The 15,945-nt window shown below is 43.2% G+C and overlaps 2 protein-coding genes across 8 annotated transcripts in view; one reads left to right on the top strand and one right to left on the bottom strand.

Annotated features, from left to right (window-relative positions):
• Positions 1 to 8,308, top strand: part of LOC109873105 (hypoxia up-regulated protein 1) — a 20,934-nt gene extending 12,626 nt beyond the window's left edge. For 5 of the 7 annotated variants that reach the window (XM_020464639.2, XM_020464636.2, XM_020464642.2 and 2 more), the window contains 13 exons: positions 1,310 to 1,442; positions 2,142 to 2,329; positions 2,994 to 3,132; positions 3,354 to 3,411; positions 3,506 to 3,582; positions 3,698 to 3,856; positions 4,105 to 4,376; positions 4,646 to 4,733; positions 4,853 to 5,109; positions 5,602 to 5,686; positions 5,911 to 6,232; positions 6,446 to 6,556; positions 6,771 to 8,308. In XM_020464639.2, coding sequence (XP_020320228.1) covers positions 1,310 to 1,442; positions 2,142 to 2,329; positions 2,994 to 3,132; positions 3,354 to 3,411; positions 3,506 to 3,582; positions 3,698 to 3,856; positions 4,105 to 4,376; positions 4,646 to 4,733; positions 4,853 to 5,109; positions 5,602 to 5,686; positions 5,911 to 6,232; positions 6,446 to 6,556; positions 6,771 to 6,820 — 1,939 coding nt within the window. In that variant the 3' untranslated portion in view covers positions 6,821 to 8,308. The remainder of the gene's footprint in view (positions 1 to 1,309; positions 1,443 to 2,141; positions 2,330 to 2,993; positions 3,133 to 3,353; positions 3,412 to 3,505; positions 3,583 to 3,697; positions 3,857 to 4,104; positions 4,377 to 4,645; positions 4,734 to 4,852; positions 5,110 to 5,601; positions 5,687 to 5,910; positions 6,233 to 6,445; positions 6,557 to 6,770) is intronic. The other 2 variants (XM_020464637.2, XM_020464638.2) reach the window with 2 other exon arrangements.
• On the bottom strand, positions 6,890 to 15,945 carry LOC109873412 (zona pellucida-like domain-containing protein 1). The gene is made up of 11 exons (XM_031807551.1): positions 15,859 to 15,945; positions 15,339 to 15,503; positions 14,476 to 14,702; positions 14,135 to 14,319; positions 13,650 to 13,722; positions 13,250 to 13,347; positions 12,807 to 12,887; positions 12,377 to 12,548; positions 10,374 to 10,479; positions 10,123 to 10,149; positions 6,890 to 9,104 (listed from the first exon to the last, which is right to left on the bottom strand). Exons 2-11 carry the CDS (start codon positions 15,430 to 15,432, stop codon positions 8,935 to 8,937), a joined length of 1,233 nt encoding a protein of 410 aa, XP_031663411.1. The 5' UTR covers positions 15,433 to 15,503; positions 15,859 to 15,945; the 3' UTR covers positions 6,890 to 8,934.

The following is a 15,945-nucleotide window of genomic DNA, read 5'->3' as shown; positions in this document are numbered from 1 at the left end:
AACAGTAAAGCATCCTGAGACCATTCATGTGTGGGGTTGCTTCTCAGCCAAGGGAGTGGGCTCACTCACAATTTTGCCTAAGAACACAGCCATGAGTAAAGCATGGTACCAACACATCCTCCGAGAGCAACTTCTCCCAACCATACAGGAACAGTTTGGTGATGAACAATGCCTTTTCAGCATGATGGAGCACCTTGCCATAAGGCAAAAGTGATAACTAAGTGGCTCGGGGAACAAAACATCGATATTTTGGGTCCATGGCCAGGAAACTCCCCAGACCTTAACCCCATTGAGAACTTGTGGTCAATCCTCAAGAGGTGTAAAATCAAGAACCCACAAATTCTGACACACTCCAAGCATTGATTATGCAAGAATGGGCTGACATCAGTCAGGATGTGGCCCAGAAGTTAATTGACAGCATGCCATGGCGGATTGCAGAGGTCCTGAAAAAGAAGGGTCAACACTGCAAATATTGACTTCTTTGCATCAACTTCATGTAATTGTCAAAAGCCTTTGACCCTTATGAAATGCTTGTAATTATACTTCAGTATTCCATAGTAACAACATCTGACAAAAATATCTAAAGACACTGAAACGGCAAACTTTGGAAGTTAATATTTGTGTCACTCAACTTTTGGCCACGACTTTTAATTTGTAGCCTGTGAGGAAAAACCTGATCAAGTGACAGAGCCATGTGAGTGAGAGGGCTTCCGATCGGCCGTAATCATCATTAGAATCTCATGCAGCCTCACAATGTATTAAAAATCTAAACATGCAGCCCAATGTTTGTAAAACAACTAAAGTTACTCTAAATTAAGCATGTAGGAGTACCTATTTCTTTGTTAACCGCTCAACACAGAATAGCCACATAAGCACTCCCTCAAATCAAATTGTATTAAGCTTTGTTCAATTGTATTCTTCATGCTATAAAATAATGCCACGGCATTATAAGCAAATCTTGTCTGCTAAATGAACTAATGTAGCGCACAGCCATTTGGCATGGCCACATAAGGACAACTCAGAGTATTCTATTTTCTTCTGAAATAGACTACTTTTTCTTCATGTTTCTTTAGACATGTCTAAAATAAATAATGGAATTATTGTGGTGTAGGCTATATTACATGGATTTATTAGACTGAAGATTAGTTCACGTACGCTTGATATGCCTTACATCCACAGAATTGTACTGCTTTTGAGGTATGATAATGTCTCTGGCCAACCTTGTTTTTGGAGTGAACTATCACTTTGAATAAACAAGATATCTGCATGACATTGACCACTGTGTGTGTTTGTGTGTGTGTGTGTGTAGAGAGGAGCTGGGAAAGAACATCAATGCAGACGAGGCTGCAGCTATGGGTGCTGTGTACCAGGCCGCTGCCCTCAGCAAGGCCTTTAAAGTTAAACCCTTCCTGGTCAGGGAGGCAGCTGTTTTCCCCATCCAGGTAACACAGCTCATTCTTTAACATTGAACCCCATCCCTTTTTAAAATAATTCCATTACCATCCATCCATTCCTTTTAGAGGAGACGAAACCCCAAAAGTTGTCTTGTCAATCCTCTCGAGTGGCACAGCGGTCTAAGGCACTGCATCACTGTGCTAGCTGTGTCACTACAAATCCTGGTTTGATACCAGGCTGCGTTGTATGTGACGGAGACCCATGAGGCAACACACAATTTGGCCCAGCCCCGTCCGGGATAGGGGAGGGTTTGGCCGGTTGGGATGTCCTTGTCCCATCGCGCTCTAGCGGCGACTCCTTGTGGCGGCCGGGCGCATTCAGACTTTGGTCGCCAGCTGTACGCCGTTTCCTCCAACCCATTGTTGCTGGCTTTCAGGTTAAGCATGCATTGTGTCAAGAAGCAGTGCGGCTTGGCGGGGTCGTGTTTCGGAAGACGCACGGTTCTCGACCTTCGCCTCTCCCGAGTGCATACGGGAGTTGCAGCGATGGGACAAGACAGTAACTACCACTTGGATATTGCAAAATTGGGGCGTAAAAGTAAAAAAATGGTTAAGATGGGTCCACATCCCACGCCATCAGTTATGGAAGTTCAGCTATACACCTCCACCCAAAATGAATGGAAAAGCTTAGCACCACAACTCTATCATACAGTGCTCATCTTTTCATTCATCGCTCTCATTCTCCAGGTGGAGTTCACCAGGGAGACGGAGGATGAGGATGGCTCCAGGAGCCTGAAACACAACAAGCGTATCCTGTTCCAGAGGATGGCCCCCTACCCCCAGCGCAAGGTCATCACCTTCAACCGCTACACTGATGACTTTGCCTTTGACATCAACTATGGAGACCTCAGCTTCTTGGGCCAAAATGACCTCAGGTGAGCACCTCTCCAATAAAGATGGGTTTAATTGGTAGGAACTTAGGGCTGTTTTCCTGGACACAGATTAAGCCTAGCCCTGGATTTAAATAGGTTCTCCATTGAGTATGGTTTTATTTTCCCAGGACTTGGTTTAATCTGTGTCCAGGAAACTGGCACATAGACTTAGCCCACTCTCTGTGAAACAACACGGCAAAACAGTAGAGGTAACGATTCACCGACGCGTGTCAGAATCGGGTTTAAATGTTAAGATACAAGTGCATTGGTCCACAGGAGCACAAACCGATCCAAATGTAGCATGAATCTGTCCGAAAATCCATTGTTTAAGCCTCCCTCAGTGCCTTCTGTGATGGAGGGTCAGACAGAGAAAGCACAGAGCGCAGGTGTCGTTGATTTTCTCTGGTTGCGCATGATTGGATCAGGGTGATGTCAGTCACAACACTGCAGCACCTCTCCCAAGGAAAATTCTGGGAAATTAAGGATATACTATACTGTAACAGCATTAGTTTGCCATTGGCTATAGGCCAATTCTATTAGGGCTAAGGGGACAAATACAGCTTTGAATTGTAACAGAAATCAAATAAACAGCCATAACACAACCTTGTGTTGCATCTGATTTTTTACATGTCCACCTCAATTTTTTTCTCTTCCTTTCCTCCACCAGTGTGTTTGGCTCTCTCAACCTGACCACAGTGCAGCTGTCTGGGGTGAGCAGCAGCTTCCAGAAGCACATGGATGCTGAGTCCAAGGGCATCAAGGCCCACTTCAACATGGATGAGAGTGGCATGCTCCTCCTGGACCGGGTCAGTACCATAGAATTACTTATAGAATGTGAATGATGTGATCTCTATGGTCAGTGCACCCCTCTGATGCTTATGGAGCTCCTCTCTGGAAGTACAATAAAATCTCAGATACAGAATTTCAGTCATGTAACCTTTTTTAAAGATGGTTGCAAAATACAAAATACATGTAAATAATTTTATTTTGGTGATCTATTGCTTTAATATTTTTTTTATTTTTTTAGGTGGAGTCTGTCTTTGAGACTATTGTAGAGGAGAAGGATGAGGAATCAACTCTGACAAGTGGGTTTTATGTAATCAATTGACATCTGATTTCCCCCCATTAGTCAGTCATAGTCTCTTCCATGTCTGAATTCTGGCTCTTTTGATTTGTCAGAACTAGGAAATACCATTTCCAGCCTGTTTGGAGGGGGATCCTCAGAGCCCAATGCAAATGTGACGGAACCAGTTCAGGTAATCCTCTCCTCAGTCCCCATCCTAATGTAACATGCTCCAGAGTTCCTCTCCTTCACACTAGTTCATTGCTGTCTAACACTCCCTGCCTCTCCCCTATTGCTTCTGTGCCCAGGATGAGGAGGAGGTTCCTTCAGAGTCTGGGAAGGAGCAGAGCAAGGAGGAGGCTGCTCCCCAGGAAGAGAAGCAGGAGCCTGGGGAGAAACAGGAGGAGGAGGTCCCAACCCAAGAGAAGACTAAGGGAGAGGCATTGGACAGCAAGGCTGACCCTCAGGTAAGCACTTGGCTCAGTTGGAGTCCACATGAACACCGGGACGCTCAGCCCTGGGGTGTATTCAGTGCTTTCGTGTTTAATGAACATTTCGAAACGTAACGTTTTGTATGAAGCATTTGGTTACAGGATGTTGTCAGTAAAGCATACACCTCACATGAATGAGTTTTACCTCGTTCTCCGTTTGAATTGGACATTAAATAACTAAGTGTCATTACCATTATGGAAATGAATCATCTTTCTCTGAAAAGGAGGGAGGAAAAAATGGAGTGGCGGAGGAGGAGGCGAAGGAGGAGGAGAAGGAGGCGAAGGAGGCGGCGGAGGAGGAGAAGGAGGCGGCGGCGGAGGAGAAGGAGGCGGCGGAGGAGGAGAAGGCGGCTGGGAAGGAGGAGAAGGACGCAGCGGCGGCGAAGAAAGCCAAGCCTCAGAAGAGAACTAAGTTCTCTGAAGATGTCTCAGTGGAGCTCCAAGTGAACGACATCCTTAACCCTAGCTTGGAAGCTATCGCCTCCTCAAACAAGAAGTATGTTGCGCTATCTTTCCTTCTGACATTTTTGGAGGCTTCAAATGTGCAGGGTGGGGAAGTTAAACGTAGATTTTTTAAAATCTATAATGATATTCATGTAGCATCCTGACTTGGTTCAAAACCTAGCAACTTCGCCAGAGGTTTTGGATTTCTTGGTGTAATGGTTAAGTTGTTTGACAGACTCATAGATCCAGGTTCGAGCCCCAGCAACCTCCAACCTCCAAATTGGCTGCAATAATGCTTTTGATTTTCTCTTGACCTGACAGGCTCCAAGACCTGACTGATAGAGACCTGGAGAAGCAGGAGAGGGAGAAGACCCTGAACAGCCTTGAGGCATTCATTTTTGAGACCCAGGTTAGAACAGCACAACACCAGTATGCCCCCCCCCCCCCATAGGTGTGTGTATATAACCCACTTCTTGCAGCTGTCTAATCCCCCCCCCCCCCCACCCTTTTCCTCTCCTTCCTCCTAAGGACAAGATGTACCAGGAGGAGTACCAGGCGGTGGTGTCAGAGGAGGAGAAGGAGACCATCACGACCAAGCTGAGCGAGGCGTCGGCCTGGATGGATGAGGATGGCTACTCTGCAGTCACCAAGGAGCTGCGGGAAAAGCTGCAGGAGCTCAGGAAACTGTGCAAGGCCATGTTCTTCCGTGTGGAGGAGCGCAGGAAGTGGCCCGACCACCTGGCCGCCCTGGAGAGCATGCTCAACCACTCCAGCTTCTTCCTCAGGTGGGTCCCGACAGCTCTAGGATCAGCTTCCCCAATCCTAACCTTAACTGGTAAAATCTGTTTAGCATTTTCTCTACTAATGGTTAAGTTGACTGGGAACACATTCTCTTTTCCAGAAACGACCTGGGGGGGGGGGGGAGTTACAAGGGGAGGGGATGAATGAGCCAATTGGAAGTTGTAGATTGTGTGGCCATGATGGTATGAGGGCCAGATTGGGAATTTACCCAGTACACTAGGGTTAACACCCCTACTCTTACGATAAGTGCCATTGGATCTTTAGTGACCCCAAAGAATCGGGACACCGTTTTAACATCCCATCCTAAAGATGGCACCCGTCCCTTTCACGGCCCTAGGGCATTGGGATCTCCTTAGAACCCCCCCACTGGAACTCTTACGCCATTTCCAGCAGCATCGAGTTTCCCATCCAGGGAGCGACCAGAACCAACTCTGCTTAGCTTCAATGCATCCATTTTACATGTTTTTTTCCTCAAGGAGCGTCAAACTAACACCAGAGGACGACCAAATCTTCACCGAAGTGGAGCTGAAGACGTTAGACAGAGTGATCAACGAGACCATTGTATGTGTGATTCATAAACTTCTATTTGTTTTACTCATTGATACCTTTGCCAATATTTTGTTTTGATGGACCATTACCTCAAGAATTCAAAATTACTCAAATATGAGATGTGGTTCACATGGTTATTGTCCCTCGTTTGTCATCAATGTGGAACAAAGAAACAACGTTTTTTATTATTATTATTTGTTCATGTTTACCCCCCAACACCTCCCCCTCTTCTACAGACGTGGAAGAATGACACGGTGGCCGAGCAGGAGAAGCGTTCTCCCACAGAGCGGCCCGTGCTGCTGTCCAAAGACATAGAGTCCAAGCTGTCTCTGCTGGACCGCGAGGTCCACTACCTGCTGAACAAGGCCAAGTTTGCCAAGCCCAGGGCCAAGGCCAAGGCCAACAGCACCGTCTCGGAGAGCAGCAGCAAGGCCAACAGCACCGTCTCGGAGAGCAGCAGCAAGGCCAACAGCACCGTCTCGGAGAGCAGCAGCAAGGCCAACAGCAGCAAAACAGAGGAGAAAGTCATACATCCCAAGGAGGAGAATAAAGACAAAGGTCAGAGAGAGTGGGGAAAACTTAACACATTTCTGTTATGGCTTTATACATAGGGAGGGTCATGTTCAACAGACCACACCTTAGCAAAATGCTTTGAAACAGGAAATCATGTCATCACGTGTGCAATAACTTGTCAAAGATCCCTTTTTGACAAAAATGTAATCACCGATCAGACCCATCTTTTCATTGGTGGGATTTGTTTTCATTTGACAGAAGCCACTAAGGTGGTGCAGCCAGGAGAGGAACCGCCCACCAAAGAGCCCACTGGACAGAACACAGATTCGTCCAGCCAATCGCAGCCTAAAGATGAAACTGCAAGTACAGGTACGTCTGCCAAAGCAACTATCCTTTTGCATGTGCAAATTGGCACCCAGGTGTCTTACAATTTCTCGCTACACAAGTGGGAATCTAATGGAAAGGAATAGAATTTGCCATTCCATTCAAGGTGGCGCAACTATGATGGTATAAAACCTTTTCAAAGTAATATGTTGTACTGTTATATACTAGAGTATAATATTGTATTCCTCTCCATTTTCAGAATCAACAGAGAAAGACCAGTCCGAAAAGCATGTAGGGGATGAGTTATAACAGCTGGAACTGAGAAGATTTAATTGTATTTATTGACAATGTTTAATTGTTCCAGTTTTTTTTTTTTTAGGGGGGGGTTTGTTTTTCCACCCATATGTTGAAAACCAGAAAGACACTGGATCAGCTCAGACACCTTAATTTCCCCCCCCCATCCTTTCTCAATTTCTGTTGATCTTTATGCCCCTTGTTGATCTTTATACATCTCTCCTCTCACTGACATGGTGAGCAAGGAGCACTTATGAAGTCTGGAATAACCAGTGAATGAACTGAACCCAAGACCTCAAGTTTCTATTCTACCCTTAAGGTTTAGGCATACTTTCCTTCATGCAAACAACCTTATAATCTCCCTGCATAGAACAGAACAAATACCTGATACAAAATGTTTTGTTTTGGAAGGACCAATAATAACAGGACTCAATGTTTCCTCCCCTGCAAAATTCAGCTTTTGTCATATTCTGTAATCAAAAAAGGTTGTGACTTCTCCTCTCAAGCACGGTTATCCTCAGATCTGTGTTTTCTTTGGGAAAATCTTGCTTTCATTCACTTTTAATGTGTTTTCTGTCTGTTTGAGAAAGATCTCGTTGGGATTGAACAAGCTAATGTATACACCTCTTGGCAAATGGAATGGTGTTTCAGTTGTCTTTTGAATATTGAATTCCTCGCTTAATGCCTTGTATTGTTGCTGAGAAAATGCAAAACAATCGTGGTGTGTATTCCATACACCATGAGGGAAATATCATCAAAATATGATTGACATTGACAACCATCCACTGTTCATGTGTAAAATCCATATTTTGTTTTTCAGAACCCTCTCTCCATGTTCTAATTAGCATTGTTCTTTCTGAAAATTCATAAATGACTTAGGATGAGGGGGGAAAAAACATGTTACATTGAATGACAGTTATCTTTTGATATGCAATACTTCTGTGCAGTCTATAAATTGTACTCAATACAGATAGTTCAGTAAACTTCAATCACCAAGGGGCTGTCATGGGCAATAGTGGGAAAACATTGTTGCAATGGAGTGAAATGGCACATGATCGTATTCTGTTGCATAATGTTTTGTTACGATGTGCCCTACTGAACACTACCCTGGTGTTTGTGTATGGATGCCAGTATGAATTTGAGGACTGCTCGACTGTGTTGCACTGCCTGAAAAATAAGCAGATATTGTCCATGTTTCAAGCTGCTTGAACCTCTAGCAGAGGAGTTTCACTGGGTAAATCAACGTTTCCACTTAATTTCAATGGAATGATGTTGAACCAATGTGGAATAGACGTTGAATTGACGTTTGTACCCAGTGGGATGATTTCTGCTCTTTGCGTCACTTCGGATGGTTTGTGGGGGGGAATAAACGGGAAGGGAGATGCCAACTTTTTTTTTTTTTTTTTTTTTTTTACTGAAATGATGGATGGATGAACAGTGGCGTGTATTTATTCCCTCATCCATGTCTTTAAAAAAATAAAGTGTCTACAAATACACATTCAACGGTACCATTGTAACTTTGGGCTAGGGTCCATTCTGTAATCAGGTAATGGTTTCGCTCCAATTCATTGAGTTTAAATTCCAGAACGGCCTGTTTGAATGTGTAATTGTCTGGTAGTCTGAGGCTAGAGAACTTCAAGGGCAGCAGGACAGATTATGAAACACCATGGAAAAACAGGCCATTTATTATATTTTACTTTTAAAAACTTTATCGAGTGGTTTTATACACCAGTATTTGTAAAGACTGGGAAATTGACAGAGACAGGTTATAGAAAATGTGCATTTAAATATGATTTGATGGACAGCATCGAAGAAGCCCTTGAAACTAATACACCAAAGTCGGTAGTCATGTTTGATTTGACATTTTGGATTATGATAATATGGAATAGCATCCATTTATACTTGACCTTACCCCCAGACAAAGAAGATAGCCCTTAATACCAGACTTTACATGCCTTTAAAATGGAAATAAACTATTTAAACATGCAGTGCTATATGTGCAGGTTACAGATATATTCATTAAGTTATTGCACTGTCACTGACCCACCTACTTAAGTCAGTGATCATAAGAACTAGGACATAGAGGAAACCACCTTAAGAGTAACAGGGCAAAGCCTTCCCCTAAACTGTCACTCTTTTGTAGTGAAGAGCATTTTCTTCTCTGTGGCCCCAATGGTCCTTGGCACAATGATCCAGTACGCAATGAAGGCTACCATGGAGATACAGAGCGCGCCAACAATCCCTGCTGCTATGGCAACACCTTGCAAGGATCTGTGTTTTCCACCCAACTGCTCGGAAACTGCAAAGAGGACATGGGTTCAGAGAAAATACTTCACAAAGATTGTTTCTAGACAACTTTTGTATTATTATATCCTTTGAAATTCAAATATAGAGTACTCTGACAGTGTCACCACACCACCTCCATGCTTCACGGTGGGAACCACCAATGGGGAGATCATCTGTTTCCCCTATTCTGCGTCTCACAAAGACATAGCGGTTGGAACCAAAAATCTCAAATTTGGACTCATCAGACCAAAGGACAAATTTCTGCCGATCTAATGTCCAATGCTCATGTTTCTTGGCCTAAGCAAGTCTTATTATTGGTGTCATTTAGTAGTGGTTTCTTTACAGCAATTTGACCATGAAGGCCTGATTCACGCAGTCTCTTCTAAACAGCTGATGTTGAGATGTGTATCTTACTTGAACTCTGTGAAGCATTTTTGGGCTGCAATTTCTTTCTTTCCTGTGGCGGTCCTCATGAGAGCCAGTTTCATCAAAGCGCTTGATGGTTTTTGCGACTGCACTTGAAGAAACTTGAAATGTTCCGCATGGACTGTCGCTTCTCTTTGCTTATTTGAGCTGTTCTTGCCATAATATGGACTTAGCCCTATCTTCTGTATACCACCCCTACCTTGTCACAACACAACTGATTGGCTCAAACGCATTAAGAAGGAAAGAAATTCCACAAATTAACAAGGCACACCTCTTAATTGAAATGCATTCCAGGTGACTATTTCATGAAGCTGTTTGAGAGAATGCCAAGAGGGCAAAGTTGTCATCAAGGCAAAGGGTGGCTACTTTGAAGAATCTCAATGTAGAAAATTTCACAAATAAAGAAAAACCCTTGAATGAGTGGGTGTTTTTTGGTTGCTACGTGATTCCATATGTGTTATTGCATAATTTTGATGTCTTCACGATTATTCTAAAATGTAGGAAATAGTCCAAATATAGAAAAACCCTGGAATAGGTAGGTGCGTCCAAACTTTTGACTGGTACTGTAGCTATATCAATAGTTGTGATGAAAAGTAGATGCATACCTTCAGATACAATTCCGACAGTATCACCTGCATAAGAAATAAAAGGAAATGATGCGTTCATAACATGAAAACCCCCTCAACCAAAATGGCATTACTGGTATATGAACGTGCAGTAAGTAATGTGATCAGTAAAAGTGTTACTGTGCCTTCAATATATTTGAGTCATTCTTGCTGATGGATCATTGAATGCTGAAGCACAGATGAATGCTGATGTGAATGATGGTCATGAACGGTCAGTGGTTGTTGCTCACCGTTGTCCACTTGGGTGCGGATGGGGCCGGAGCTGACTGTGGCTGTGTCGGTCACAGACGTGTCCTGGACCTCCCGCTTCCTCCTTGAGCTGATGTCCGTGCAGTTCTGAGGAGAGAAGGCGTGGTTGGAATAGCTTTCTTACACAAGGTCATAGGTCATTGCTAGCATCATTTACTGTATGTTGCTCCATTGTTTGTCTTGTGGTGGCCCCATTCATTGGTATGAAGTTATGCACATCTAAGTCCGGTTTATACTTGCCCCTAACATGCATCCGTCATCCTGATCTTGACCTAATCTTGTCTGTTTACACTTATAAGATCTGATCACAATCAGATCACAATGCAACTTTTAATTGTAGTTTTTGTCATTGTTGTTCTGAACCCAATGCCAGCAAGTTGTCTTTAAATTTGCGTTAAATACAGTGGGGCAAAAAAGTATTTAGTCAGCCACCAATTGTGCAAGTTCTCCCACTTAAAAAGATGAGAGAGGCCTGTAATTTTCATCATAGGAACACTTAAACTATGACAGACAAAATGAGGAAAAAAAATCCAGAAAATCACATTGTAGGATTTTTTATGAATTTATTGGCAAATTATGGTGGAAAATAAGTATTTGGTCACCTACAAACAAGCAAGATTTCTGTCTCTCACAGACCTGTAACTTCTGCTTTAAGAGGCTCCACTGTCCTCCACTCATTACCTGTATTAATGGCACCTGTTTGAACTTGTTATCAGTATAAAAGACACCTGTCCACAACCTCAAACAGTCACACTCCAAACTCCACTATGGCCAAGACCAAAGAGCTGTCAAAGGACACCAGAAACAAAATTGTAGACCTGCACCAGGCTGGGAAGACTGAATCTGCAATAGGTAAGCAGCTTGGTTTGAAGAAATCAACTGTGGGAGCAATTATTAGGTAATGGAAGACATACAAGACCACTGATAATCTCCCTCGATCTGGGGCTCCACGCAAGATCTCACCCCGTGGGGTCAAAATGATCACAAGAACGGTGAGCAAAAATCCCAGAACCACACGGGGGAACCTAGTGAATGACCTGCAGAGAGCTGGGACCAAAGTAACAAAGCCTACCATCAGCAAGGGCATTGAAGATGAAACGTGGCTGGGTCTTTCAGCATGACAATGATCCCAAACACACCGCCCGGGCAACGAAGGAGTGGCTTCGTAAGAAGCATTTCAAGGTCCTGGAGTGGCCTAGCCAGTCTCCAGATCTCAACCCCATAGAAAATCTTTGGAGGGAGTTGAAAGTCCGTGTTGCCCAGCAACAGCCCCAAAACATCACTGCTCTAGAGGAGATCTGCATGGAGGAATGGGCCAAAATACCAGCAACAGTGTGTGGAAACCTTGTGAAGACTTACAGAAAACGTTTGACCTCTGTCATTGCCAACAAAGGGTATATAACAAAGTATTGAGATAAACTTTTGTTATTGACCAAATACTTATTGTCCACCATAATTTGCAAAAAAATTCATTCAAAATCCTACAATGTGATTTTCTGGATTTATTTTCTTCTCATTTTGTCTGTCATAGTTGAAGTGTACCTATGATGAAAATTACTGGCCTCTCATCTTTTTAAGTGGGAGAACTTGCACAATTGGTGGCTGACTAAATACTTTTTTGCCCCACTGTATGTGTCATTTAATTAGCCATGAAGATGTGGCCATTTATTTTTATGTAACTAAATAATCAAAGTCATAATTGCTCAATGAGTCTGTGACCGTGGTTGCGAAAAATATGTAATGTTTGGTGTGCTCTTGTTTTGTTTAAGCACCTGCCCCCCAAAAGGTCTGTGCACGGCCCTGTGCCCCAAATATCACAATGCCAGGATAGGTGTTTAAAGTGGCAGTAACCACATTTGATCATGCAATCTAATGCCCGACTGCAATGACGTGGCATTCAATTGTTGGTTAATTGGTGCATCACAACTACTTTGCAGATAGGCTGGAATGTGGCTACAACATCCGCACAGGAGAAGTGACTGACCTGTTGCAGGGAGGTGCAGACGGACCTCTCACAGAGTCTGGTAGAGCAGTGCAGGTAGAAAGTGGACAACGTCCTGTTCTTGTGCTGGACGAAGCGGAAGGCCTCAAACGAGAAACGAGCTTCCTGCTGTTGCCCATTCACCCCCATCACCGTCTGGCCATCCCGGTTACACCTGAGCGAGGCAAGGCACTAAGTTATGTCAAGGAAAAAACTAGGTGATCTTGATAACATGATATTAATCAATAGCTAGAATGTAGCTGCAACTGAGTTTCTAGTCTTTTCCCCATCTACTGTATGTACATGTTTTGTCCTATAGGATGTCTGAATATCTTAGTAATCTAATTATTCCCTAAAAGTAAAGCTTTGTGTGACTGACAACGTGTCCCAAAGGAGTAAGCTCGCACAGTTTCATCTGGGTTGTATCACTTACCCAACAAAGAGGTCATAATAAGTGCTGTTGACGGGATAAGGACTGGTTGTGGCATAGCATCGGTCCAACAACACGTTGAACCTAGAAATGATGGAGAAGAAAATAATTGTTGGCGAAAATGTATTTTCTTTCATGTGAAATATTTGGCAATATTCTAAATGGGACCATTGACATAGTTTCTTTAAAACGTTGATAATGAGGTTTGATAGGAAATGACATACTCCATCACAATATAGTCTACTACAGTCAGTAAATAACTACCAGTATTTTTTTTCACTTTCATGAAACAGATAGTTCCGGCCACTGATTGAACGAGATGCCTTAGCCGCTCCGCATTGGCCCGAACAACACCCTTTAACTGTATTCACCACATAGCATGGCCTCTTGTGCCTTATTGCTTAAAACTCCATGTTTTCTTCAATCCAGATTTACTATACCCGTACCTTCCAGTGAGATTGGTGGCCTTGACCTCCACAAAGATGCGTGTCTTCAACGTCAAGCCTACCTCAGGGACCTTGAGCTGGGTTGTGTAGAACCTGTCCTTGGAGCCAATCGGAACAAGTCGGTGAAGACTGTCATTTGGGATCATTCAAGCATTCACAAGCACATTGGTCCTCTCAATATAGTTTAATTAAATTATGAACATTCATACCAGAAATACTGGAGGAAATCAGAATGTAAAAAATAATACAAACATTTTGTGTGTTATTGCACCCAGATCAATTTGGAAACTGCTAACACAGTTTTTTCCATGTGTACACGAAATATTATCTACAATTAGTGATTACACCTCACTTTCTTCTCCTCTGTCATAGAAAATGGATCATAGAAACACATTCTTACCGAGTAGAGCATCATACTCAGGGTACTGATGAAACTCCCATTGCTGTCTTTGACTGCTAGGCTCACCCCAGACCTGTTTGTAAAAAAAAAAATGTCTGCCTGTTAGCTACTATCAATTGTTGTGAGAAAAACTGCAGCGTATCACCATCCAGGTCACCATATGATACAACGTATGATTTAACCTATAATACAAAACTCAAAAGCATTAGTCCACCCGCCATAACCAGCTACTTGCAAACACCACGTCACTGGTATGGTCAGGTTTGAGGTTGTTTTTACTTATACTTGGTTCAGTCCCAGTTCACATAAAACAATACTCCAATATCAATGTTATTGCAATCTTGTTATTTCTATTTGTTTTGGCATGAATCTGCCTCCATTTGATAACTTCCCATTGAGGGTTTTACTATTGAGGAAGTCCTTCCCTGAATTGACTTAGTTCAGATGAAGTGAACCTAAGAGAAAAGGTGGCCTGGGTTACTCACACGGTCATCTCAGTGTTGTTGACCAAGTACTGGAGTGGATAGCGGCAGGAGAATTTGTAAATCATTTCCTGGCGGTAGGTGATCGTTCCCGCACTGGGGTCCAGAGAGTTGATCATGCCCGAGATGTTGACAAACTGAACGCTGGAGAAATCCGCAAAGAGCCCAGAACCCACCTCCTGAGTGATCTGTGTCAGAGAGAGAGAGTCACATGTTACTAGGTTCAAGGTCAAATCCATCTACCCAGAGTTGAAGCAACATCTTCTAGTGTCAACCACCAAATGTCTCCTCCACGGTCAGTATGATACCATAGAAATATAACTACTCAAACAAACTAGAATTACCTTTATTTTGTTGTTGCAGGCGGACACCGCCTCCTCTGTGATGGAGAAGTTGTATTTCAGAATAGGCGGGTCGACCGTCCAATCGGGTGTCCCCCGGCACTCTCCCTTGAAGTACTGAGCGTTGAGGGACATCAGTGTTTCATTGTATCCACCAAAGTAGACGGGACATAGCAAGATATGGAGCTCCATGCGATTTGTGCCACAGTAGACGTTAATGTCAGTGTTGGCTGAGGGGACAACAGATCACACATTACCACAGTAGACGTTAATGTCAGTGTTGGCTCTGGGGACACCAGGCCACATATTACCACAGCAGACATTAATGTCAGTGTTGACTGAGGGGACACCAGGCCACATATTACCACAGCAGACATTAATGTCAGTGTTGACTGAGGGGACACCAGGTCACACATTACCACAGTAGACTGTCCACTACTGTTCTGTCCACTTAACTCCTACAGTAGCTATAGGCACTCTGTTTACTACAAGAAAGGCAAGCATTTCCAAAGGGGCATTTGAGTGCAATATTTAACATTTCTACAGTACATTTGTCTGCTCAGTACCTCATGAGTGTGTATGACCACATTTTATTGCCTTTAAACCACGCAAACATGTTTACCATGACACACATCTAACCCGTTCATATACTGCAAAGATGCATGACATCACATCTGGCCTTTATCTATTTCCCATTGCCCACATATGGACCTCACTCAAAAAAACAAAGACTCCACAAACTGTTGGGTGGCCCCAACTGACAAACGTGGTCAAGAAGGTAAGGTGAGAAAGTGGAAGGTGAACAGGAAAGGAAAGGTGTGAGACAGGTAGGGAGGAAGTGGAATTTGGGCTGCAGCTCCACTGACCTGGCTCCCTGAATGTACGGTGTGTTCTGCAGTAGTCATTTTGAGCCTGGACGAGAGGAATCAGAGCCAGCTGATACATGAGGGCCCGCCACATTGTCTTCAAACCAAAGGAGGGGGAAACCCAGATATCAGGATCTCTCTCAGAACTGCTTTTGCAAGGCCAATCTGACAGGTGAAATGCAAAATACTTTAATGTTCATATATATAGCTTTGCATTCAAATTGTACATGTTTTTCTCATTGTGAAAATAATTTGACAAATGTAATTAATCCCGGTAGGAAATATAAATGTAAAAGATTTCTTCACAAAATGAAGAAGAGCAAAGGTACATTTATAGTGAATGGAGTAGTGTGATAACTACGTACATGTAAGCACCCTGTTTTCTGTTATTATTCATCCTTAAATTAACCAGGTGAGTCCAATAAATCTATTAATGTATTTTTCAATGTCGTCCTAATTTTCCTTCCCATTCCTCCCTGTTGCATTGTTAACAATCATAATTGAGAAGATGTGAAATTACCTTGTGTGATATATCTTCCTTCTCCTCTCTTTCAGTCTCTCTTTCTTATTCTCTTTCTCCCTTCGTGAATCACAGCTATTTATACTG

The sequence above is a fragment of the Oncorhynchus kisutch genome, linkage group LG28 (genome assembly GCF_002021735.2).
Source record: "Oncorhynchus kisutch isolate 150728-3 linkage group LG28, Okis_V2, whole genome shotgun sequence".
NCBI classification, from domain to species: Eukaryota; Metazoa; Chordata; class Actinopteri; order Salmoniformes; family Salmonidae; genus Oncorhynchus; species Oncorhynchus kisutch.
The sequence above is the reverse complement of the archived record's forward strand: the minus strand, read 5'-3'. Positions and strand labels throughout refer to the sequence as shown.